Source organism: Ambystoma mexicanum, chromosome 9, assembly GCF_040938575.1.
Source record: "Ambystoma mexicanum isolate Mex_15411 chromosome 9, UKY_AmexF1_1, whole genome shotgun sequence".
NCBI classification, from domain to species: Eukaryota; Metazoa; Chordata; class Amphibia; order Caudata; family Ambystomatidae; genus Ambystoma; species Ambystoma mexicanum.
This window is the reverse complement of record NC_090931.1, coordinates 1,443,013,467-1,443,038,320: the sequence shown is the minus strand read 5'-3', so window position 1 is coordinate 1,443,038,320 and position 24,854 is coordinate 1,443,013,467. Positions and strand designations below refer to the sequence as shown.

Sequence of the window (24,854 nt, the reverse complement as noted above, 5' to 3'; positions counted from 1 at the left end):
TTTGCTCCTTCTCCCTTTCTTGTTGGCTTCTCTCTTCCCTCTTCCATCCTCACTCTTTCTCTGGTGTGTCTTCGGCTCTTGCCGGCCTCCACTCCCCATTTGTGCATCCTTGCATTGTCCCGTTGCTCTTTCTCTGTTCTCTCTTCAGCCTTCAATCTTTCCCGCCTGTCTCTTCTGCTTCCTCTGTTCCATTTGCTCCTTCTCTCTCTCTTGTTGGCTTCTCTCTTCCCTCTTCCACCCTCACTCTTTCTCTGGTGTGTCTTCGGCATTTGCCGGCCTCCGCTCCACATTTGTGCATCCTTGCATTGTGCAGTTGCTCTTTCTCTGTTCTCTCTTCTGCCTCCACTCTTTCTCGCCTGTCTCTTCTGCTTCCTCTGTTCCATGTTCTTCTCTCTTTTGTGGACCTCTCTGTTCTCTCTTCTGCCTCCACTCTTTCTCGCCTGTCTCTTCTGCTTCCTCTGTTCCATGTTCTTCTCTCTTTTGTGGACTTCTCTGTTCTCTCTTCTGCCTCCCTCTTTTTCGCCTGTCTCTTCTGCTTCCTCTGTTCCATGTTCTTCTCTCTTGTGTGGACTTCTCTGTTCTTTCTTCTGCATCCACTCTTTCTCGCCTGTCTCTTCTGCCTCCTCGGTTCCATGGGCTCCTTCTCTCTTGTGTGGACTTCTCTGTTCTTTCTTCTGCATCCACTCTTTCTCGCCTGTCTCTTCTGCCTCCTCGGTTCCATGGGCTCCTTCTCTCTTGTATGGATTTCTCTGTTCTCTCTTCTGCCTCCACTCTTTCTCGCCTGTCTCTTCTGCCTCCTCGGTTCCATGGGCTCCTTCTCTTTTGTGTGGGCTTCTCTGTTCTCTCTTCTGCCTCCACTCTTTCTCTCCTGTCTCCTCTGATTCCTCGGTTCCATTTGCTCCTTCTCTCTCTCTTGTTGGCTTCTCTCTTCCCTCTTCCGTCCTCACTCTTTCTCTGGTGTGTCTTCGGCCCTTGCCGGCCTCCGCTCCCCATTTGTGCATCCTTGCATTGTCCCGTTGCTCTTTCTCTTTTCTCTCTTCTGCCTCCACTCTTTCTCGCCTGTCTCCTCTGCCTCCTCGGTTCCATTTGCTCCTTCTCTCTTTCTTGCTGGCCCTCTGTTCCCTCTCTTCCGCCCTCACTCTTCCTCTGGTGTGTCTTCGGCCCTTGACGGCCTACGCTCCCCATGTGCGCATCCTTGCATTGTCCCATTGCTCTTTCGCGGTTGTCTCGCAGTCCATGTCCTCCCCATTGACGCTGCCTGCGCTCTCCCCCCCCACCCCCTCACCTTCTTCCCGGCAGCTTTATTGCTTTCCCATCTTTCCTGTAGCCATTTATAACAGACTCTCGCTGCTTTCTAGGCCCTTACAGTGCCCCTCCCCCCCGCATCACTTCAGCGTAGAATGGCCTTTGCTAGGATTTCTTTTTTTCTCTTTGTTTCTTGACTCTCTTTTTCTTTTTTTCATTCTTCCTTTGTCTATCTTTTTCCTTTATTTATTTTTTTCACTTTCATGGCCTTGCTCTGTTCATTGTTTTATTGTTTCTATGTGTACTTCTACATGTATGTATTTCTAATTACTAATTGTTTTTGTTACTTTTTCTATTTTCGTTTTTTTTTCCTTTTTCTTTCTTGTTTCCGTCTCATATATTTCTTTTATGTATGTCTTTGTTTGTGGTAAATCTAGTTTACTTCTCTTTATGTTTTATCTCCAGTTTTAATGGTCCCGCGAGGATAGCTCAGTGGCAACGTAGAAACCTCTGGGTATTTAAGCGCATAAAAAATATGCAACCAAGACAACAACAACAAAAAATTCTGTAACAGCGCCTCGATGCCCCCGGGCTGTGTGGGTGCTTTAAACATGCAAATAAATAAAATAAATAAATGGTCTCTTTCTTCTTCATTGCATTCTGTAATCCACATTTTTCTTTTGACATGTGTTTTCGCCATTACTACCTACCTTTCTTTTTCTCTCTTTCTATCCTCCTGTCTTTCTCTTTGCTATTTTCTTTGTTTGAATGTCTTTCTTTCCTTGCTTCCTCTTTTTTCCTTTTTCCTTTCTGTGCTTTTTTTGCCTTTTTCCCCTCTCCTTTTCTTACTTTCTTTTTTTTTTCTTTCTCTTAATGTGTTCCCCTTTGCTTCTTTGGTTGTTTCAATGGCTTGCTTTGCTTTTTTTTTTACTTTTTTTCTTTCTTTTTCTTTTTTTTTTCTTTCTCTCTTTGCCTTTTTCTTTCTTTCTTTCTTTCTTTCTTTCTTTCTTTCTTTCTTTCTTTCTCCCGTTCTCCCCTTGTGCAGCGTTCTCACTTTGGGGTGCAAGGCTGGCGAGCGCTGCGTTTTATACTGTTTCTCGAGACACCATGAAAGCATGATTTGCTTTAGTAATTGCGCATGTCTCCGCGTAAAGCCATATAATGCGGATTACTGGCAGCAGACAGTCCCCCTCGCACTTGCTAATTGCGCCCCTTATCAGCAGAACCGTTCGCCAACGAAGCCTTTTCATAACAAGCGATAGCAGAGTTATACAAACACCGCGTGCGTTATTAATTTCCCTTATCTGCAAGATGCAATTTAAAGATGGAAAACGGTTTACAACTTGGGAAAAGAGAACAACGCGAGGATCAAAGATATAATTGCCCTCATATAAAAGCAGCACGACCGTTCGTGTCCATAATCTCTGTTTTTCCCAGATTGGGGACATTAGTTTGTGCTTAGAAAACAGGCACCATAAAGAGGGCGCTGCACTCCCCCGCCTCAAACCCGGAAGGGATTACATACCCTTTGCATCAATTAAAGGCAAACAGAGCTGACGCCCGTCCGCCGCACGCCGAGGGCTTCAGGGCGCTTTCTGTGTACCCGGAAGTGCCCGCCTGGAGGCCATTACAGGCAACGCCACAGGGACAATATAGCGCCTGTATTGAAGACGGGGCCTCTGCGCGTGTGAAGTCCATAGAAATATCAAGGACCAAAGCATCAAGCGCAGAACTTTATCTTGGGTTATTTATAACAATGTTCCGTTTACATCCTTGAATGACAGAACGGGAAAATATAATTAGTATGGATAGTATCACTGATAATAATCACAATAATGCGTGTGTTGTGATATAAACACGGGTGTAACATTAATAGTAATGTCTATGCAAGAATAATAATCAGAAGAAGCTACTTTGCATTACTGAATTAAATACCACCATAAATTAAATGTTAAAATGATGGATTGTTGGTCTCGCTAATTCTATGTGGTATTATACCAAATCAGTTATGAGAGCGCGTGCGTTCTGGCCCCGGTCTTATTCAAACGGAAATAAGTCACTTTTTCATTCAAAATGAAAATGCATGGATGGTGAAAGTGTTTGTTTCACTGGGAAAGAGAAAGAGTAACGAATTATTAGGAAAGGGCAGAAAATTCACGAGAAAATGGGGAGGAAAATATAGAGGTGGGGTTGCACGTGTTCTAGAGGGCATGGTGAATACTAGCTACCGTCTGGACTCGGGGTGCTGTTTAAAAAAGCAGCATCCCCTAGACATGACTGGTTTATAATATGTGTATGTATAGGGTGGGGCGGTGCATGCGTCGCCCATTGGCAAAGCAAGGCAGCGGCCCGTGGGCGGTCCGGGGGTCCCGTGCCGCGCATACGGGAGGGGAGGGGGGGGAGGGTCTTTGCGAGAGGGCTTCGTTGGCAAACTGTTCCGCTGATAAGGGGCTGCCAGTAATCCGCAGTATATGGCTCTACAGGGACACGAGCAATTACAAAACCAAATCAAGGTTTCATGGTAGCTCGAGAAACAGAATAAAGCGTTGCCTATGAGCAAGAGGCTCCACTGCACAAGGGGAGAAAGAAAGAAAGAAAGAAAGAAAGAAAGAAAGAAAGAAAGAAAGAAAGAAAGAAAGAAAGAAAGAAAGAAAGAAAGAAAGAAAGAAAGAAAGAAAGAAAAAAGAGAGAAAGAAAGAACGAAAGAAAGAACAAAAGAAAGAAAGAAAGAAGGAAAAGAAGAAGGAAAGAGAAGAAAGAAAAAAGGAAAGAAAGAAAGAAAGAAAGAAAGAAAGAAAGAAAGAAAGAAAGAAAGAGAGAAAGAAAGAAAGAAAAAAGGAAAGAGAAGAAGAAAAAAGAAAAGAAAGAAAGAAAGAAAGAAAGAAAGAAAAAAGAAAGAAGAAAGGAAAAAAGAGGGAAAGAAGAAAGGAAAAAAAGAGAGAAATAAAGAAAGAGAGAAAGAAAGAAAGAAAAAAAGAGATAAAGAAAGAAAGAAGGAAAGGAAGAAGGAAAGAGAAGAAAGAAAAAAGGAAAGAAAGAAAGAAAGAAGCAAAAGTAAGAAAGAAAGACGAGTTAAAAACGAAAAAAATACAAAAGAAATAAGCATGGTAAAGAAAAGCAAAAAAGAAAGGAAAGAAAGACGCTCAAACAAAGAAAGTAGCAAAAGGGAAGAGAGAAAGAAAAAGGTTAAGGTAGGTAGCAATGATGAAAAGAAACGTCAAAAGAAAAATGGCCATTACAGAAAGCAATCAAGGAGAACAAAAAATAAACTCAAACTGGAGATAAAAAAAGAAATAAAGCGAACGAAACAAAAGATATACCACAAAGAAGTACATAAACGGACAAAGTAGAAATATAAAGGACGCAAACAAGAAAGAAACAGGATTATCTTTATTTTTTTTAAGTAACAGAAACAATAATGAATAAAGAATTAAAAATAAATAAACGCAGGAGAACATGCAGAAGCAATACATAGAGCAAGGCCCTGAGGGTGAGAAAGGAGGCAAGAAAGGAAAAGGAAGAACGAGAGGACCCGGTAGACGCTGGGGGAGACACCCGACAGACAGCAGCCCAAGGGGACTGGGTATTTACCCGGCTGGGCAAGCTGTGCAGGTGGAGCGTTTCCATATTTAGACCTTTGCGAGCAATAAACTATTAGATTGTATATCCGGTAATAGAGCTGCGTGGAAGCGGCGTCTGGCTGCCTTGGTTCTGTGGCAGTGTGGCACTGCACGACCGACGTAAACGTATTGAAACGAACGGATGAGCGACCCCTGGTGACATCGGCGTGGGCTCACCTGTCTAGGGGTGATGCACTCAATGTCTGTCTGTTCTCAGGATCCGTGCCCAGCGTCCCAGGGTGGGGCAATGCGCAGCCCGGTCTATCTCTGCCCGGTCAGTACAGAGTATCTGCTTCCAGCGTTCAATGATGGGACCCCGGAGGCGGCGCCCGCCTTGCCCGCTCTCTGTGCGACATGAGCAGCCCGGCTATGCAGTGTATCTGCGTCCACCGCAAAGGATGGGGCGCCCGACTTGCCTGCCCTCTGTGTGCGCCATTGTGCACCATGTGCAGTCCAGTCTATACTGTGTCTCTGCCCGGTCTGTGCAGAGTATCGGCCGCCTTGCCTGCCCCTTTATGCAGTGTGTCTTGTGCAACCCGACCAGTACACTGGTTTAGGACTGCCCTCCCCCATCCTCTAATATACTCTGTATTTGCCACGTGGAGCACTGGTGCCCATTGTGTCTACTACTGCACATCACCAATGGTAAAATACTGATACACTGTCACCTCCTGCGGCGGCATAAGGAGCAAGGCCTGTCCCTTATCACGTAATGCAGTATTTATGTGACATAAACAGCCTGCATTCTAAAGTGTCACCGCGGCTGCCTTAGAGGTCGGAATGCGGCGCCGCCCAGTGTTCTGGTTCACTCAATGCTGTTTGGGTCTACTGACAGTTTTTTGCTGTTTTTAAGGGAGTTGTCTATGTTCTGACTTTGCTGGATGGTGGAAGTGTGTTCACTGTGCATTGTGTGCTCACTGTTGGGACGGTATTGTGGCTTGTGGTACCGTGTGGTGGACATGCCGGCACTTGTGTGGTCTGGGGTTGGTTCAGCAGAGAGGGTTGTGTTTGTTTGTGTCTTCCCTTGTGCTTCAATGCTCATTGCTGGGTTGGCCATTTAGTGATGGGGCTGGAGTGTTTAGTGTTGGCATGGTGTGTCGTGCTTTGCTGGTCAGTGCTCCACGCATTGGTTGTGTCGGTGTGTATAAGGGAGGGGGATGTGTCGTAATGGCACGTGTGTGCCTGGCGCGTGCGTGCTTGGCTCTGTTAGGTCACGGGGGTTCTACCTGAACGTTGGTGGGGACGGTTGGGAGTGAGAGATCGGAGGGGGCTACATGGGTGTGCGGGGCCCGGCGTTTCTGTCGTCCTTTCTTGTGTTGTCCTGTTAACTCAGAGAGTTAGCTGAACCAAGGACCATAAAGTCTTACTATAAACACACAGGACGCTTCAGCTCTGATTATAACACCATACCCGTCCATGGCATATGGCATATACAATGCACTTGTATATGCCATGTGCTGCCTGGGAGACACTTTTTACCCGACTCAGCCCTCCCAGTCTGAGGGCGGGTGCTGGCGGTGGCTGTCATTAAATGCAGTCTTGCCGTACCATGGACAGGACAGTATTAGGGACTCCAGCCAAGAGCGTGGTGCCAAACTCCTCGCTAGCCACGTATGCAGCATGCCTATGCCACGTGCAGCCAGGCTGGCACAGTGATTCTGGGATTTCTCCTTCACTGAACTCAAGTGCTGTCTACATCTGCCCCGTGCAGCATCGCCAGCCTATTCCCCCCCCCAGGGAGTGATGCGACGCTATCCGTCCCAGCCCTCTGCACTTATCAGATATACCCTATCTGACTATCCTAGCACTTGCCACTTGCTGGCTGTACTACCACTGTTTATTGCCTTTATTTATTTTACTTATTAATATTTATTCTGGTCTCTCCTCTGTTCCGCACTTTCCACTTCTCCCCCCTTCCATTCACTTTTCCCCTTTTCCCTATCCCATGCACTTGCGTGTTCTCAATGTCACTGGGCCTAGTAGGATTATTGTTTTTGTTTCTCCTCTGTTCCCCTCCATTTTGCCTGGTCGCGCTCTGAAACACTTGTGTATGAGCGCGATATAAATAAAATATCATATCATAGTCAAGCCCTGGCTGTAAAGACTCTCAGCTTTCGCCCTCTAAGTTGTGGTGCTGGCCTCCTTTGCCCTCTAACGCAGTGGTTATATGCCATGCACAGCTTGGCCTGTACAGCGTGCCTGCGCCAGCACCAGCCCCCTTTGGATGTCGCACCAGAATGCCCTGCCCTCCAGAACAGGCTGCGTATGCCATATATGGACCCGGCTGTAATGTGTCTGTGATGAATCAACTTCCAGGGCACCAGTGGTCCAGGGATTAATATCGGTTTCTAAACCATCAATCAGCCGCACACCTCTAGTACACCAGAAGGGATGTGAACAGATTGGAAACACAAGTAAATTATAAACCTCCTTGTCCAATTTTTGGATAACGTGGACAGAACGACAGGCTTATCTCTGCAAGATCGTGGATCGTTGGATAGTTGCAACACGGCAAAAATACAATTATTACCCAATGATAAAAGGGACTGTCCAGTCAAGGTTGTATAAAAATATCTACTTTATTATTACTACAACAGACAGTTCTAGCACACTACAAAATACGCCATATACAAGAAGATGGATGAGCTCATCCAGCTGAGTCTGGCGCTCTCGACGTGAGCTCTTGTGGAGCTTGTTCATTTGGTTACATATTTTTTTGATACAAAACTTTATAAAGAGTTTAATCCAGCTGTTGGTTCATTTACACCTAAAGGGTTGATGTCCAAAGTAGAATTGGAAAATACTTCCAGACCTGGTCCCTAAATTAGTACTTGAGTCATTAGTTTCGAAGACTGCTAGGTATTCATCAAACAAGAAGCTGGTTTGTTCAATATTTGTATGGTTGTTTTTAATGCCAATGCATTTCGGAGCGAATCTCCTTCTTCAGGGCGTTAACAACACTTTTATATTCAACTGATCATTTATCAGCCGAAATCACTTCACACAGTAAATAAACAAATCAAAAAGGTAACAACAAAGAGTACATCCCATGTCAAGGAAATCATAAATCCAATGTGGTTTCAGAAAGCATGAAAATTTAGGCAATACATCAATCCATGTATGTCAAATGTTACAGTCCGCCATTTTGAAAAACACCAGTCAACGTATGATTAGTAAATTAAAATATACATACCCAATGGAGATAATTCCCATTAGACAGAAGGTTAAGGTTATGAGGGGAAAACAACAACATGGCATTTTCGTTAGATTAATGTTACTAAACAGTTGTACAAATGCACTAGCGACTTTGTAGGGTTGTGCATGTCTAAAATGCACTAAGATTACCTTTGTGATGTCCTATGGTGCCTGACACCATTGTGGGGTAGATAACCCTCTGTTCTCAACATTACAATCGTCTGTGAAAAAATGACAAAACCTTAATAATTCATTATTCTTCATTGTACGAGTCTCGTGCGTACCTATACTTTACTTTAAATGTGGGTCTAATGCTTACCCCTCAGAGTGTGTGCTTCTGTGTCCTCTCACTCTGTGACCGTATCTACTCCGCTAGCGTTCTGCAATGTAGGGAAAGTTGCAGCAAGCTCACGCCGCGTTGGGAAGCAATTGTATACCAGTTTCCATGGGAACCCAGTTCTGCGTGCGCTGTCACGTGGCGGGAGGCCTACGTGGCAACGCTTTGCGTCCTGCGTCCCCATGGAGACGGGGAGACGGGGAAATGGGATGAACGCGGGGCCGGAGTCTATGGAGTTTAATAGGTACTTACTCTGTTATTTTCGAACGTTAACCTGTACTCGTTGAGATGAAAATACGACCCACCCTGTAAAGGAACAAAGAGGACAGACAGTTTCATGAAGGAAAGGGATGCAGTCTGGATACTAACAGGAGGGTAGTTGGTAAAGTAATCACTCTTACTGTTCAAGGTTATTTGGTTTCACCACCAAGGGGACAAAGGATCTGAACTGTCTCTAGGGGCCTTCAGAGAAGTACCAGGAGTCAGAACCACAATGTACCTGGTGCTGAGAAGTTCTTGGTGCTTAACAGCATTGAGGCGGTTCTAGGGTGCTTTGCAGCCCTTGAGATAGAGTTAATGGCGGGAGACAGCTGCAGGTACCAGGCGGCAGGCAGTTTGGCAAGCAGGCTGGACGGACATCTGCAGGCTGTCTGGCGCAGAGGCTCAGGCCAAGAATCGTTGTCACTGTGCTGGTTGTCGGATCTGGAATGCTGGTCGAGGCGTCTCAGACAGATCTGATGACTGTGGCATGACAACAGTCAGTGCTGCAGCCGGAGGAGGTTCGAGGACTCAACTGTCTCGAAATTGTCCTTAAAAGATAGACACTGGATGATGCTTGTGTGGCACTCCTCCTAGCTTCTTAGAAGGGCTCGTGTCCTTTCAAGGCAGGTGGCCCAAAGCTCAGGAGAGTGTTTGCAGGCAAAGGCCTTGTCCTTAGTTCAGAGACTCTCCAGCACTTCCCACCTACGACGCTTGCTGGCAGAACCTAGCAGGGCACACTGTGTGCTGGCTGGGTACAGGTTCTGAAGCTGCTGGACGGGTCTTCTGAGCCCGGTATCTCCCCCTGTTCCCTGGGAGATGTTTAGGGGAGGGATCTTGCTTCCCTCTTGGAACTCCTGGCCTTCCTTCACTGGCAGAAGATGTAAAGCAGACTGTACCTTAGCCAGGGCCCAAATGAGTCCTTCTTCTTACTCCTTTTGAAGCTGTTGGATGATCTGATAAGTGAGGATCTCATCCCTCTTTTAAAGCCAAATGGGCCCCAGTGATTTGTGCAGGCTAAGCCCACCTTAATGAACCAATCCTGGGTCCCCACCAACAATCTTCTGTTATGCATAAGGTCAGGACCAGAGTGCTTGGCAACAGGACAGACAAGGGCATGACAACATATACCTAAGTCCCACCCATCTTCCTGTATGCTGTAGATCAAAGTGTCTCTCTGGTTAACTGAGCCCTCTGTGAATCTTGATTAAAGCACACTATTCCCTTGAAGTCTGTGCTGGTAGCAGACTTCCTGTCTCTCCTGAATCACATCCTTCGTCCATCTGAAAGGGGTCTGCTCTACATGGACACCTGCAGTAACTACTGGACCCAGACAGGCCATTCACTGCCTTTCATACAGAGAGGTGGGAACTATCTTCAAGTTGGCACATTGCATACCAAAGGGATGTCAGTCCTGCCTTCCTGTTGTCGCTTCCGCAACCAAGCCCGCTCAGTAGGCTTGCCTCAATTATCTTGTTAGCATGCATTGCCACCAGCCGGAGGACAAAAGGAATGCAGATCCATCGAGCCTTCGATATTTAAATTAGGCTGCCCATGCCAGAGGAAGGTGTGCCTTCTTGCTCCTGGAGATGCTTTGATGTACCCGGGGCTGTAAAATTCCAGCTGAATATGACAGGGGAAGACGGTAGACGGTGCCTTTGGGCTGTGTCTTGCCAGAGTACCTGTGACTGTGTTTTATGCGTCAAGCAGATGAAATGTGTACGGAGCGGCCTCATACATTTCTCAGAGATTGGTCTCCCATCATTCATTTTCCTTATTAAAAAATAAAAACGCCCAACTCTCCCCATGCGGATGGTCGGCTTCCTTACAGTGTCCACTGCCTGCACCCTGGGACAGGCAAACGTGCAAGAGCACACGTGCTCCCAGCACTTACAAAGATTGGCCTCAGACACCCGAGGGCGATCTTGCGATGATTGGATCAAAGCGGGGTCTTGGCAAAGACGTCGCACCACACTCCTCTTTTATATGCACTGAGAGGGGCTTCGGTGGGCAGGGGTCTTTGAAAAGAGGGACCTTCTTTCGAGGGTAAAATGTCGGTGCTTTGTGCCAAAGGCACATGCATTTCGAATTTGAAAAATAAAGAAAAGGGTGCAAAATATAGAATCCCATTAAAACCAATGACCAAGTGTAATAATAATGTCTCTAACAGCGAGAAACGCATCTGTGGCAACAGCTCGCATTCCTGTACATTGGCTGCATGTTGCTGTCTGTAAGTCTGTGGTAATGGGGGAGGTGCTTCCGTATCTTTGCGCCTTTGCCTCTTCAGATGAGGGTAGGTTGGTAGCGATGTGGGGGCGGGCTGGGCGGGGGTTGTTATGGAAGGGTATACATAGTACACCCGCTACTAATATTTGGCATATTGTGCAACAAACTACAACTCAAATAGGCAGCAAACTGTGCTCCATGTATTGTTGTTATTATTATTATTGTTGTTATTGTTAATAGCATTATTTTTATTGTTATTATTAATACTATTATTAATAATATTATTGTTATTATTAATAGTATTGTTTTATTATTGTTATTATTGGTAATCGTTTCATCATTAGTATTAATATTATTGTTATTTTTATTAATATTAATGCTAATAGCATTGCTATTATTATTATTATTATTATTATTATTATTATTATTATTATGTTTATACCCGTGTGGGATTTCTATAGCTCGAAAGAAGGTGGCTCTCAACCGAGGGCTGTATACATAATACTAAGAATAACAATAATTTTAATAGCATTATTAGTAACAATACTATTTACAATAATAACACATTTTGCATAGTAATCATTATTTGACAGTGATGTAAGGAACTTCTAAACAAGCGTCCATGTATAATTTTCGTTCAACACAATGTTTTCATCCGACAAATAACACAGTTGGTAGGAATGCGACGTTGTCACGTGATTTCATATACCGTATTAAAATGAGGTGGGGGTTCGCATTTCGCGTGACTATGAAACGATGCCGGTTTTCCCCGTCTTGGGTGTAAAGTCAGTTACACTAAAAGCGAGTTTGGGTTCCACTTCGGAAGCCCGGGCGGCGGGTGACGACGGGTCCCGGAGCGGGCCACCTCGTTCCGTTAATGAACCTTTCACGGTGAATGGTTTGTGTGTGTGTTTGCTTGTTCCTCGCACCGCCGGGGATTGATGGGTGATTTAGTGGAGATTCGATGTCTCTGCGCCCCCCACATAACGCCTCTTCCCCCCCCCCCCTACTCAAGCCTCCACCGCCAGGCTCCGGGGTGATGGCCCCCTCTCGCTCCCCCTACTTGAGAAATGAGCTGCCTAGGCCTGCGGGGAGCAGGCAGAAATGAGAGACTAATTTGTTAATTAGTAAACTGACAGTAGCGTCCCCACCCTCACACCCTCCCTCCCTCCCCTTTCCTGGGAGGGTGCAGACGGAGCCAATGACCACATCTGTCCCAAAGGCAGCTGGGAAGAGGGAGACGGGCAGAAGTGGCATTTGGAAGTAGGCAGAGAGAAGGGAAGGAGGCCTCGGTTGGCAGGGAGGCGAGGAGTTGGGGGGAACACTGGGAGAAGGGGGGGCATGATAGAAAAAACACCCGACAGCTGAATTGAGGGGGTTTGAGCCGGTGTCACCCGGACGAGCGAGGCACAGGCGGCTGGGTGCTCCTTGGACACCCAGTGGTATGCGTGTCTCGCCACAGGCACAGCGGGCATAGCGGGGGAGGGTGCTGCCAACAGGAGGCCAGTTTACTAAGCAGAGTTTCGGAGGAGCGGGCGGGGATCTGGGCACCACCCCAGGAAGGCGGAGGTTTCACGAGTTCGCCAGGACACCTGCTGCGCGGGAGGGTGTGGTGGGGGGGGCGGAAGAGTCTCGCGTTGAGGGAGGAGCGGTGGGACTCAGCAGACCTCTACCAGGGTGCCAAGAGACACCGCCGCGAGGACCTCGCGGCACCCTGCCCCAATGGGTGGGACAAAGCCAACAGCCGCGGGAGTCTGACGCCCACCGAAGCCTTGGCGCAAGGGGCAACATCTGCCAAGCCGGATAAAGAGCTCTCAGACCTGGGCAGACCGGCATCAGTCACACCTGACCAGCTTGCCAAAGACCTTCAGACATTGGTAGAAGTTCCTCTATCATCACCCTGTCACACTGGATAACACGACGCCCGCACCTGTGCAGAAAGACCCCCACCACCCACCACCAAGCTCTTGAAAAGACACTGAACACTTTGCTGAAAGGCAGCTGCCATCCTCTGCCAACAGACAAACAAACCTCTGCAGGGGCAGCTGTGCCCTCACCTGCCAACAAACCTGCATGCCTGTGTAGGAGGACCCCTGCCATCACCTGCCAGCAGACCTGCATACCTGTGTAGGAGGACCCCTGCCAACAGAGCTGCACACCTGAGCAGGGGGACCCCTGCAACCACCTGCCAGCAGACCTGTGCAGGAGCACCCCTCCCAGCACACTGCATACCTGTGCAGTAGGACCCTTGCCATCACCTGCCAACAGACCTGCATACCTGAGCAGGAGTTCCTCTGCAACCAATTAACAGACCCTCGCAGCTGTGGAGAAGGACCCCCACCAGTGTCTTGTTTGCCAGACCTGGCATAGAATCCTCATGCCTGTGTAGAGGGGCCTGGTGGTTTCATCTGAAAAGGGGGTCGTCACACCTTGGCACGGGAGCCTCCATCTGCCAAGCTTTTAGCACATCACCTCAAGGGATCTTGAAAGATCTAGTGGAGATCTCCTAAACACTAAGCCTGTCCAGGGATTCGCTGCACAGCCCACAGCAAGCGTTACAAGTCATGGCTTAAGAGGGGCGGGCACTGCTTGGTGCTATAGAGACGCACACCCCCCTAAGTCACACCTGGCTGGGGGCACTGGGGGTTGTAACTCTTCAGCAAATGTTCCAACATCTGTGACGACCCCCCAGCAGGCATCCAGAAGCTCATCGCAGATTGTGAGAACTCGACCCCTCACCCTTGGCCAGGTGCGCCAGGGTGAGCGCCCCAAACATAGCCCTGGAGACCTTCAGAGAAGGAACAATGCATAAGTCCATGGAAAAATCCAAGAACTTCCGCATCGATGCCCTGCTGGCAGAGGAACCTCAAAGGCCAAGGCCCGACAGCTCCCCGCAAAGACTCAGCCCTGACCGGTCTGCGGGGAGCCCTGGCACGGACATGCCCCATCACAGGGCACACATGGGCCCGCTGTCCCATCTGATCCCCAAGCCTGGCTTACTGAACTTGCAGCATTCGGGCAACCTGAGCCAGGGGGCCCTGCCAGCCATGTACCCAGCGCCCCTGTATCCCATGGCTGCCCAGCACCCCGCCTTTGCCTACAGCGGTTTTGCCCACCTGCACCAGCACAGCCAGGAGCACCTCAAGGCGGCGGCAATGGCGGGCTGCTTCCCACTGGAGCACTGGATCAGGGCTGGCATCATGATCCCCCGGCTGCCCGACTTCCACGGTGAGTACCTTGATGGGCATGGGGTGAGTACCTTGATGGGCATGGCGGGGAGCAGTGGGGAGAGGGCGGGGAGCTGTGGGGAGAGGGGTGACAAGAACGGGGCTGTGCATGAAGAGTCAGTGGGGTGTTGGAGGAGTGCTTGGGAGTGGGCAAGAAATACCCGAATGTGGAGTAGGTTTGATGCCACGGATTGATAAGAAAGAGACCCAAGGCAATGCCAACAATGAGGGAGATTTCATGTTAGCAATGTGTGAGGGGAAGGGCTTAGCCAGAGGGCTTGGTAGGGGAGATTTAATGTCACGCTGTATATGACTGAGCTTTAATGCCAGGGGTAGATATTGAGGGTGAACTAATGAGCGGCTGAATACGTGGAAAGATTGAAAGGTGGCAGAGAATACTAGTGAGATTTAAAGTAAGCACTGGATAAGGAAAGGGGATTAACCAGAGGACCAGATGGGGAGATTTAACGTTTAAAGGCAACCGAGAATTCGAGGGAGATTTAATGTTAGCAGTGAGTAAGTAAAGGGGCTTAACCAGAGGACCAGATGGGGAGATTTAACGTATAAGGGCAACCGACAATACGAGGGAGATTTAATGTTAGCAGTGGGTAAGGGAAGGGGCTTAACCAGAGGACCCGATGGGGAGATTTAACGTATAAGGGCAACCGACAATACGAGGGAGATTTCATGATAGCTGTGGGGAAGTAATGGGGCTTAACCAGAGGACCAGATGGGGATATTTAACGTGTAAGGGCAACCGACAATACGAGGGATATTTAATGTTAGCAGTGGGTAAGTAGTGGGGCTTAACCAGAGGACCAGATGGGGATATTTAACGTGTAAGGGCAACCGACAATACGAGGGAGATTTAATGTTAGCAGTGGGTAAGGGAAGGGGCTTAACCAGACGACCAGATGGGGAGATTTAACGTATAAGGGCAACCGACAATACGAGGGAGATTTAATGATAGCTGTGAGTAAGTAGTGGGGCTTAACCAGAGGACCAGATGGGGATATTTAACGTGTAAGGGCAACCGACAATACGAGGGAGATTTAATGTTAGCAGTGGGTAAGGGAAGGGGCTTAACCAGAGGACCAGATGGGGAGATTTAACGTTTAAAGGCAACCGAGAATACGAGGGAGATCTAATGTTAGCAGTGGGTAAGGGAAGGGGCTTAACCAGAGGACCAGATGGGGATATTTAACGTGTAAGGGCAACCGACAATACGAGGGAGATTTAATGTTAGCAGTGGGTAAGGGAAGGGGCTTAACCAGAGGACCAGATGGGGATATTTAACGTGTAAGGGCAACCGACAATACGAGGGAGATTTAATGTTAGCAGTGGGTAAGGGAAGGGGCTTAACCAGAGGACCAGATGGGGAGATTAAACGTGTGAAGGCAACCGACAATACGAGGGAGATGTAATGTTAGCAGTGGGAAAGGGAAGCAGCTTAACCAGAGGGCCAGATGGGGAGATTTAACGTTTAAAGGCAACCAACAATAGGAGGGAGATTTAATGGTTAGCAGCGGGTAAGGAACGGGGCTTAACCAGAGGTGCCAGATGGGTAGATTTAGCGGTTAAAGGCAACAGAGAATACAAGGGAGATTTAATGATAGCGGTTAGTAAGGAAAGGGCTTAACCAGAGGACCAGATGGGGAAATTTAGCGTATAAAGGCAACAGAGTATACAAGGGAGATTTAATCCAGAGGGCCAGGTGGGGAGATTTGGCGTTTAAAGGCAACAGGGAATACGAGGGAAATGTAATGATAGCTGTGGGTAAGGAAACGGGCTTAACAAGAGGACCAGATGGGGAGATTTAACTTGTAAAGCCAACAGAGAATACGAGGGATATGTAATGTTTAATTTTAGCTGTGGGTAAGGAAAGGGGCTTAACCTGAGGACCAGACGGGGAGATTTAAAGTGTAAAGGCAACAGGGAATAAGATTGAGATTTAATGTTAGCTGTGGATAAGGAAAGGGGCTTAACCAGAGGACCAGATGGGGAGGTTTCACGTTTAAAGGCAACAGAGTATACGAGTGAGATTTAATGTTAGCTGTGGGAAAGGAAAGGCGCTTAACCAGAGGACCAGGTGGGGAGATTTGGCGTTTAAAGGCAACAGGGAATACGAGGGAGATTTAATGTTAGCTGTGGCTAAGTAAAGGGGCTTAACCAGAGGACCAGATGGGGAGATTTAACGTGTAAAGGCAACAGGGAAATCGTTGGAGATTTAATGTTTAATGTTAGCCGTGGGCCAGGGAGGCGACAGAGAAGGCTTACGGACTAGTTTGGGTGATGTAATGTCAGAGGGCTATGTGGGAGTTTTAATACCAGGTAGGAGGGTCCGGGGGGAATGGGGGGAGGGGGGCTTGATTCCAGCGTGGATAGGAGGGGGGCGGATTTAACGGCAGGCGTGGATATTGCTAGGAGTTTATGGCCATGGAGGGCAAGAGGGTGGTTCTGTGAGAGGAGAGGGCATGAGATACACTTGCTGAAACTGGGGGTCCTGCGTGAGATCTAATTCAGAGAACGGATCGGGAGAAGGAATGCGAAGGGGAGAAAAGGATGGCTAAGAGGGAGATGTGCAGTGCAGCGGATCAGGGGGAACTCTAAAGCCAGGACTGTGTGTGGGGGTGGGGGAGGGGGTCCGTGTCAGCAGAGGGTGCAGGGAGATGTAACATCAGCAGTGGGCACGAAGGAGACGAAGTTGCAGGTGTGGCCATCGAGGAGATTTAATGCCAGGGCTGGATAACAGACAGATGTGATGCCCTGCTTGGCTAAGAGTGTTATTTTGGGCAGGGTGGGGGGACATCTAAGGTCAATGGCAGCCATGAGGGAGATGTCATGCCAGGGTAGATGCAGGGAGCGCCAGGGCCTGTGGTGGCAATGAACTGAGGGAAATGCCAGGTGCCCAGAGAGGCCGTGCGGAAGGTTTAGACTCCATTGTGGTCATGAGGGAGACTTCATGCCAGCGAGGGTGGAAAGGAGACTTAATGCCAGGGGTCCATAAGACAGAGTAATGCCCGGTTTGGATAAGGGAGTTGTTTGGAGATGGCGCAGCGGGAGGTGCAAGGTCACTTGGAGCTGTAGCCATGCAGGACATTTAGGATAGGGTGACCAGATTTTCAACGGGCGAAACCGGGGCGGCCAGCAACATAAAAGAAGGACAACCCCTCACACCCCGTCCCGCAACCCTGCATTTCCCCCAGTCTCCCTCCGTCCCACAGTATTTCCAGCACTGCCCCTGCATATGACTTGCTGGTTTTGACCGTGGCTTTAAGCATTAAACAGAGCTTTTCCTCCGATACATATTGCAGGCCCTGCTGTCCATTCATTTACCAACCGGTCCGGTGGCACAATCGGTTAATGTGGGAGGGGTACCTGTGAGATCGAGGGTTCAAGCCCTTCCTGCCACAGCTGAATTCCGGGTCTAGTGTATTCTTTAATTACTGTATAACTTGCCTAACCTCCCTTTCCCCAAAACGGGTACAGGGTTTTTACATTTTAAAAACTCTCGGAACGATGGGATGGAGGTCCACATTCTGGGAATGTCCTAGTAAAACCGGGACGCCTGGTCACCCTAATTTAGGAGCTCATTTTCCATGAGCCGTTAAGCGAATTGCACTTATAAAGGTTCACCCATGTGTATGCCGGGGAGGGGGGCCGGAACGCAACTTCTGCTTCCGCCACATCCCTTCCCCTCCGCCATACAAATGCACCGGCATGCATTTTCATGCCGGCGCAAATGCTGGGGATCCCTACAGAGCTCAACTCCATAGGGATACATTGTACACGCTGCCCACCAAGCTCGCATGGCAGGCAGCGTGTACAATTAAACACAGCCTACCATCCTCTCCATGCAGGCCGCATTTACAATTACAATTAAACGCTGCCTACCATGGGTGGCAGTGTTTACTCATTTGCACGGAAGATTGCAAATGTGCAGAGTAAAAGGCAGTGAATACATATGCACGATGCCTTTTGCCCATCACCGTGCAAATGACTAAAATGTGGTGGCGGTGAGCCGCCTACGTGTATCTCTACATGTAACTGCTACCTGCTGTCAAACTACACACTCTAGCAGCTCGTAATGTGGCAGTGTGGAGCAGTTACGAGAACACTTTAATGTAAATGGGTCCCCACCACATCACGGCAGAGTGCAAAAGGGAGGGCAAAAGGCAGCGTGCAAGCGTGTATGCCACCTCTTGTCCTCCTATTTTGCACTCCTTCATGCAAATGATGTAAACGCTGCAACCATACGCTCACGACAGGCAGCGCTTACAATGGATCCCCATGGGGTCCGCCTGCTTTTTGCTGGCACATAAAACAGGCGGACCCCGTAGAAATCCCCAGCGTTTGCACCCGCTTGAATATGCACGTGGGTGCAAATGCTGCAGGATTTGTATGGCAGAGAGGAAGAGAGGTGGGGGGAACTTAATTTGTGTTCTGACCGCCCTCTCCGTCATGCAAATCATTTTCAACGAGACGTGAAGTAAGAAAAATGCGTAAAAGGCTTTTACGTATATTGCTGATGCTATGGCTCATTATTTTTATTTATTTATTTATTGGGCATTTGTTAGGCGCTTATACAACAAATAAATTGCGTTTCAAAGTGCCCACAGGGCACCAGGGAGGGAACATGGGATAGAAATCAATGAATACACAGGAAGATAAAGACCAACCTAGCAGGCCTTGTGAGCATTCAGAGCGTGCAAGTGCAGAGAGAGGCGGGGGCAAGAGGGAGAGGAGGGTAAGTGCTGGGGTGCCCGTGCTCGTGAATGAGCAGCAGGTGCAAGTGCCCGGGAGCTACCATCTGTACAAAATAAAGAGGGTGCATTGTGGCCATGAGGGAGCCTCAATGCCAGTGATGGGTGGCAAGGAGACTTAAAGGCCAGGGCTGCATAAAAGGAAGCTTTAATTCCAGGTGTGCATAATAGGAGTTTATAAGTCAGGGCCAATGTGAGGGTCGTGTAATGCAAAGGGTGCATAAGAGGAAGAGGCAATGCCATGGCGGGCTATTAGCACCCTTTGCAGGTGCGGCAGCCAATCAGGTTGCTCCAAACCTGTGCTGAATCTATCGGTGCAACTTATATCCCGGTGAAGCCCCCGGAATGTGGTATTATTGCTTAAGTGGCGGATATGAGGATGAACGTGACGTCGTGCCAGGTGTCGATATGAGGTAGAAGATATCATGTTATAGTTGAGGGGGACAGGAGTTAGTGCAGTGGTATTGAGGAGGGTTGTAATGCAGGAGTATGGAGGGGGGCTGTATTGCAGTGGCAGGGGGAGGGTCCATAGTACTGGGTTAAAGAGTAGCGTCAGCAGTGTAGCGGTACAGAGGAAGGAATTTAGTGCAGGGATACAGTGTAGGGCTGCAGTGCAGGGGCATAGCAAAGGGCTGCAGCACAGGGGCATAGCAAAGGGCTGCAGCACAGGGTCATAGCAAAGGGCTGCAGCGCAGGGTCATATAGGAGGGCTGCAGCTCTGGGGCATAGCTGAGGGCTGCAGCGCAGGGGCATAACAAAGGGCTGCAGCGCAGGGTCATAGAGGAGGGCTGCAGCGCAGGGGCATAGTGAAGGGATGCAGTGCAGGGGCATAGCAAAGGGCAGCAGTGCAGGGCATAGCAAAGGGCAGCAGCGCAGGGCATAGCAAAGGGCTGCAGCGCAGGCGCATAGTTGAGGGCTGCAGCACAGGGGCATAGCAAAGGGCAGCAGTGCAGGGTCATAGAGGAGGGCTGCCGCACAGGGGCATAGTGAAGGGCTGCAGCACAGGTGCATAGCAAAGGGCTGCAGCACAGGGGCATAGTGGAGGGCTGCAGCGCAGGGGAATAGTAAAGGGCTTCAGCGCAGGGGCATAGTGCATGAGGGTAATGAGGGGTGCAAGTTATGTCCACCGAAGAGGGACTGTGGTACAGGAGTAGGGAACAGGGATGGGTACAAAGTAGGACTAGTGTAGGTGAGTAGTCTACAGAAGAGGGGTTGTATTGTAGGTGCACAGTGGATGGGTGTAGTACAGGTGTGTTAGGGTGCATGGGTATAGATGGGGAGTTCTGGTGTAGGAGTATAGCGCAAAGCTACGGCGCGGGCAAAATAGTTGAGGCGCATCCAGTGTAAACTATAGAGGAGGGCTGTAGTGATCAAGTCTGTAGTGTGGGAGCATGCTGCAGTGCAGGCCCATAGGGGACTCTGAATTGCAGATATTTAGAAGGATGTTATACTGAAGGGGTAAAAAGAAGGTTGCATTTCATGAGTAAATGGAGAAATGCTGCAGTGCAGAGGTAAAAAGCACAGCAGAGATGAAAGCCGTAGTGCAGGGGAAAAAAATAGAGATAAATGCTGTAGTGCAGGGGTAAACAAGACAGATGAATGCTGTAGTGCAGGGTGAAACGTGGAGATGGGTGCTGTAGTGCAGGAGATAAGGAGTGATTAATGTTTTAGTGCAGGGGTACAGTGGAGATGAATGCTGCAGTGCAGGGTAACAAATGGAGGTGCGTGCTGCAGTGCAGGGTAACACATGGAGGTGAGTGCTGCAGTGCAGGGTAACACGCGGACGTGAGTGCTGCAGTGCAGGGTAACACATGGAGGTGCGTGCTGCAGTGCAGGGTAACACATGGAGGTGAGTGCTGCAGTGCAGGGTAACACGTGGAGGTGCGTGCTGTAGTGCAGGGTAACACATGGAGGTGAGTGCTGTAGTGCAGGGTAACACGTGGAGGTGCGTGCTGCAGTGCAGGGTAACACATGGAGGTGAGTGCTGCAGTGCAGGGTGAAACATAGAGATGGGTGCTGTAGTGCAGGAGATAAGGAGTGATTAATGTTTTAGTGCAGGGGTAGAGTGGAGGTGCGTGCTGCAGTGCAGGGTAACACATGGAGGTGCGTGCTGCAGTGCAGGGTAACATGTGGAGGTGCGTGCTGCAGTGCAGAGTAACACGTGGAGGTGAGTGCTGCAGTGCAGGGTAACACATGGAGGTGCGTGCTGCAGTGCAGGGTAACACGTGGATGGGAGTGCTGTAGTGCAGGGTAACACGTGGAGGTGCGTGCTGCAGTGCAGGGTAACACGTGGAGGTGCGTGCTGTAGTGCAGAGTAACACATGGAGGTGAGTGCTGCAATGCACGGTAACATGTGGAGGTGCGTGCTGCAGTGCAGGGTAACACGTGGAGGTGAGTGCTGCAGTGCAGGGTAACATGTGGAGGTGCGTGCTGCAGTGCAGGGTAACACCTGGAGGTGAGTGCTGTAGTGCAGGGTAACACATTGAGGTGTGTGCTGCAGCGCAGGGTAACACGTGGAGGTGCGTGCTGCAGCGCAGGGTAACACGTGGAGGTGCGTGCTGTAGTGCAGGGTAACACGTGGAGGTGAGTGCTGCAGTGCAGGGTAACACGTGGAGGTGCGTGCTGCAGTGCAGGGTAACACATGGAGGTGCGTGCTGCAGCGCAGGGCAACACGTGGAGGTGCGTGCTGCAGTGCAGGGTAACACGGGGAGGTGCGTGCTGTAGCGCAGGGTAACACGTGGAGGTGCGTGCTGTAGTGCAGGGTAACACGGGGAGGTGCGTGCTGTAGTGCAGGGTAACATGTGGAGGTGCGTGCTGCAGTGCAGGGTAACACATGGAGGTGAGTGCTGCAGTGCAGGGTAACATGTGGAGATGCGTGCTGCAGTGCAGGGTAACACGTGGAGGTCCGTGCTGCAGCGCAGTGTAACACGTGGAGGTGCGTGCTGTAGCGCAGGGTAACACGGGGAGGTGCATGCTGCAGCGCAGGGTAACACGTGGAGGTGCGTGCTGCAGTGCAGGGTAACACATGGAGGTGAGTGCTGTAGTGCAGGGTAACACGTTGAGGTGTGTGCTGCAGTGCAGGGTAACACGTGGAGGTGCGTGCTGCAGCGCAGGGTAACACGTGGAGGTGCGTGCTGCAGCGCAGGGTAACACGTGGAGGTGCGTGCTGCAGCGCAGGGTAACACGTGGAGGTGCGTGCTGCAACGCAGGGTAACACGTGGAGGTGCGTGCTGTAGCGCAGGGTAACACGTGGAGGTGAGTGCTGCAGTGCAGGCTAACACGTGGAGGTGCGTGTTGTAGCGCAGGGTAACACGTGGTGGTGCGTGCTGCAGCGCAGGGTAACACGTGGAGGTGCGTGCTGTAGCGCAGGGTAACACGGGGAGGTGCGTGCTGTAGTGCAGGGCAACACGTGGAGGTGCGTGCTGCAGTGCAGGGCAACACGTAGAGGTGAGTGCTGCAGCGCAGGGTAACACGTGGAGGTGCGTGCTGTAGTGCAGGGTAACACGGGGAGGTGCGTGCTGTAGTGCAGGGTAACACATGGAGGTGCATGCTGCAGTGCAGGGTAACACGTGGAGGTGAGTGCTGCAGTGCAGGGTAACACATGGAGGTGCGTGCTGCAGCGCAGGGTAACCCATGGACATGCATGCTGCACTGCAGGGTAACACGTGGAGGTGCGTGCTGTAGTGCAGGGTAACACCGGGAGGTGCGTGCTGCAGTGCAGGGTAACACGTGGAGGTGCATGCTGCAGCGCAGGGTAACACGTGGAGGTGCGTGCTGTAGCGCAGGGTAACACGTGGAGGTGAGTGCTGCAGCGCAGGGTAACACGTGGAGGTGCGTGCTGCAGCGCAGGGTAACACGTGGAGGTGTGTGCTGCAGCGCAGGGTAACACGTGGAGGTGCGTGCTGCAGCGCAGGGTAACACGTGGAGGTGCGTGCTGTAGCGCAGGGTAACACGGGGAGGTGCGTGCTGCAGTGCAGGGTAACACGTGGAGGTGCGTGCTGTAGCGCAGGGTAACACGGGGAGGTGCGTGCTGTAGTGCAGGGTAACACATGGAGGTGCATGCTGCAGTGCAGGGTAACACGTGGAGGTGCGTGCTGCAGTGCAGGGTAACACATGGAGGTGCGTGCTGCAGTGCAGGGTAACACGTGGAGGTGCGTGCTGCAGCGCAGGGTAACACGGGGAGGTGCGTGCTGTAGTGCAGGGTAACACGGGGAGGTGCGTGCTGTAGTGCAGGGTAACACATGGAGGTGCATGCTGCAGTGCAGGGTAACACGTGGAGGTGAGTGCTGCAGTGCAGGGTAACACATGGAGGTGCGTGCTGCAGTGCAGGGTAACACGGTAACACAGGGAGGTGCGTGCTGTAGTGCAGGGTAACACATGGAGGTGCATGCTGCAGTGCAGGGTAACACGGTAACACGGGGAGGTGCGTGCTGTAGTGCAGGGTAACACATGGAGGTGCATGCTGCAGTGCAGGGTAACACGTGGAGGTGAGTGCTGCAGTGCAGGGTAACACATGGAGGTGTGTGCTGCAGTGCAGGGTAACACGGTAACACGGGGAGGTGCGTGCTGTAGTGCAGGGTAACACATGGAGGTGCGTGCTGCAGTGCAGGGTAACACGGTAACACGGGGAGGTGCGTGCTGTAGTGCAGGGTAACACATGGAGGTGCATGCTGCAGTGCAGGGTAACACGTGGAGGTGTGTGCTGTAGCGCAGTCGGATCCTGGGATTTGTAGTACAGGCCATTAATGGCTGGTGTTTTCTCTGCTTTAAATCCTGTCTCACATTGAGAATAAACAATGTATAAAGGGGAGGTTTCTCTTACATGCAGAGAAAGGACAATTCCTCGAACAACTACAATAGAAGTGTGCCACCCGGGCTTATTGAGCTGAAGTGAGCATTGTGCATCTGTCATATCCAGCTCTGCACACCCGAACCCCACCCCCACCCACGCTCCAGACATCCCCACCCCCACCCACGCTCCAGGCATCCACCTTCTTTGCATAACTCATTGCAACATACACAATACATCATTTTACAGAAAGTATTGAAATATATTCGATGCTAGTTGTAATGGGTTAGGTCAGGTGGTCTTTTGTTGGGCAGTTGAGTGGGCCATTGGTGGCTAGGGGGCTCGCAAGCTTGGGCTAAACGGCTGTGAGCATCTGCATTCATGTTGGGCTTTGGTGGCTGTGTTGCTATTTGGTTGTCGTGTTTTGTTAAACAATTCGTAGCATCTGCGTTGGTGTAGGTCAGTTGGCTTAATATGGCACACCTGACAGAATACTGCACATGTGCTTGTTGATGAATATGTGCATTGATGTGCAACCGCTGTGTTGGGCAAGGATACTTTGGTTGAGGACGGTGAATGGCTAATGTTGGTCAATCAGATTAGTAATGAACTGTAATGTTGGGTTTGTGAATAGGAGAAGTATTGACTAATTTGACAGGTTTAGTCAAATTGGTTGGATATGACAGGTGGGATTATTTTAGGTGGGTGTGTTTGTGTGTACCGTTGTGAATATTTTACCAACACTGTACTAATGCCGAGTTGGGTTGTTGTTGGACACTTGGCTTGGTTGATGTCATTGTTTTTGATGACAGGCAAGGGCCCTATTAATCAATAGCTTGCTTGATGTCATTGTGTTTGATGACAGGCAATGGCCCTATTAATCAATAGCTTGCTTGATGTCATTGTTTTTGATGACAGGCAACGGCCCTATCAAGCAATAGCTTCCTTGATGACATTGTGTTTGATGACAGGCAATGGCCCTGTTAAGCAATAGCTTGCTTGATGTTATTGCTTTTGATCACAGGCAATGGCCCTGTTAAGCAATAGCTTCCTTGATGACATTGTGTTTGATGACAGGCAATGGCCCTGTTAAGCAATAGCTTGCGTGATGTCATTGTTTTTGATCACAGGCAACGGCCCTAGTAAGCAATAGCTTGCTTGATGTCATTGTGTTTGATGACAGGCAATGGCCCT

At 49.8% G+C, this 24,854-nt stretch overlaps 1 protein-coding gene across 1 annotated transcript in view; it reads left to right on the top strand.

Moving 5' to 3' along the window:
- The first annotated feature begins 13,071 nt into the window (after positions 1-13,071).
- The window catches only part of LOC138489196 (motor neuron and pancreas homeobox 1-like), a 103,603-nt gene continuing 91,820 nt past the window's right edge, over positions 13,072-24,854 (top strand). The window contains exon 1 of the mRNA XM_069616862.1: positions 13,072-14,109. Within this exon, the coding sequence (XP_069472963.1) occupies positions 13,686-14,109 (424 nt within the window). The 5' untranslated portion in view covers positions 13,072-13,685. The remainder of the gene's footprint in view (positions 14,110-24,854) is intronic.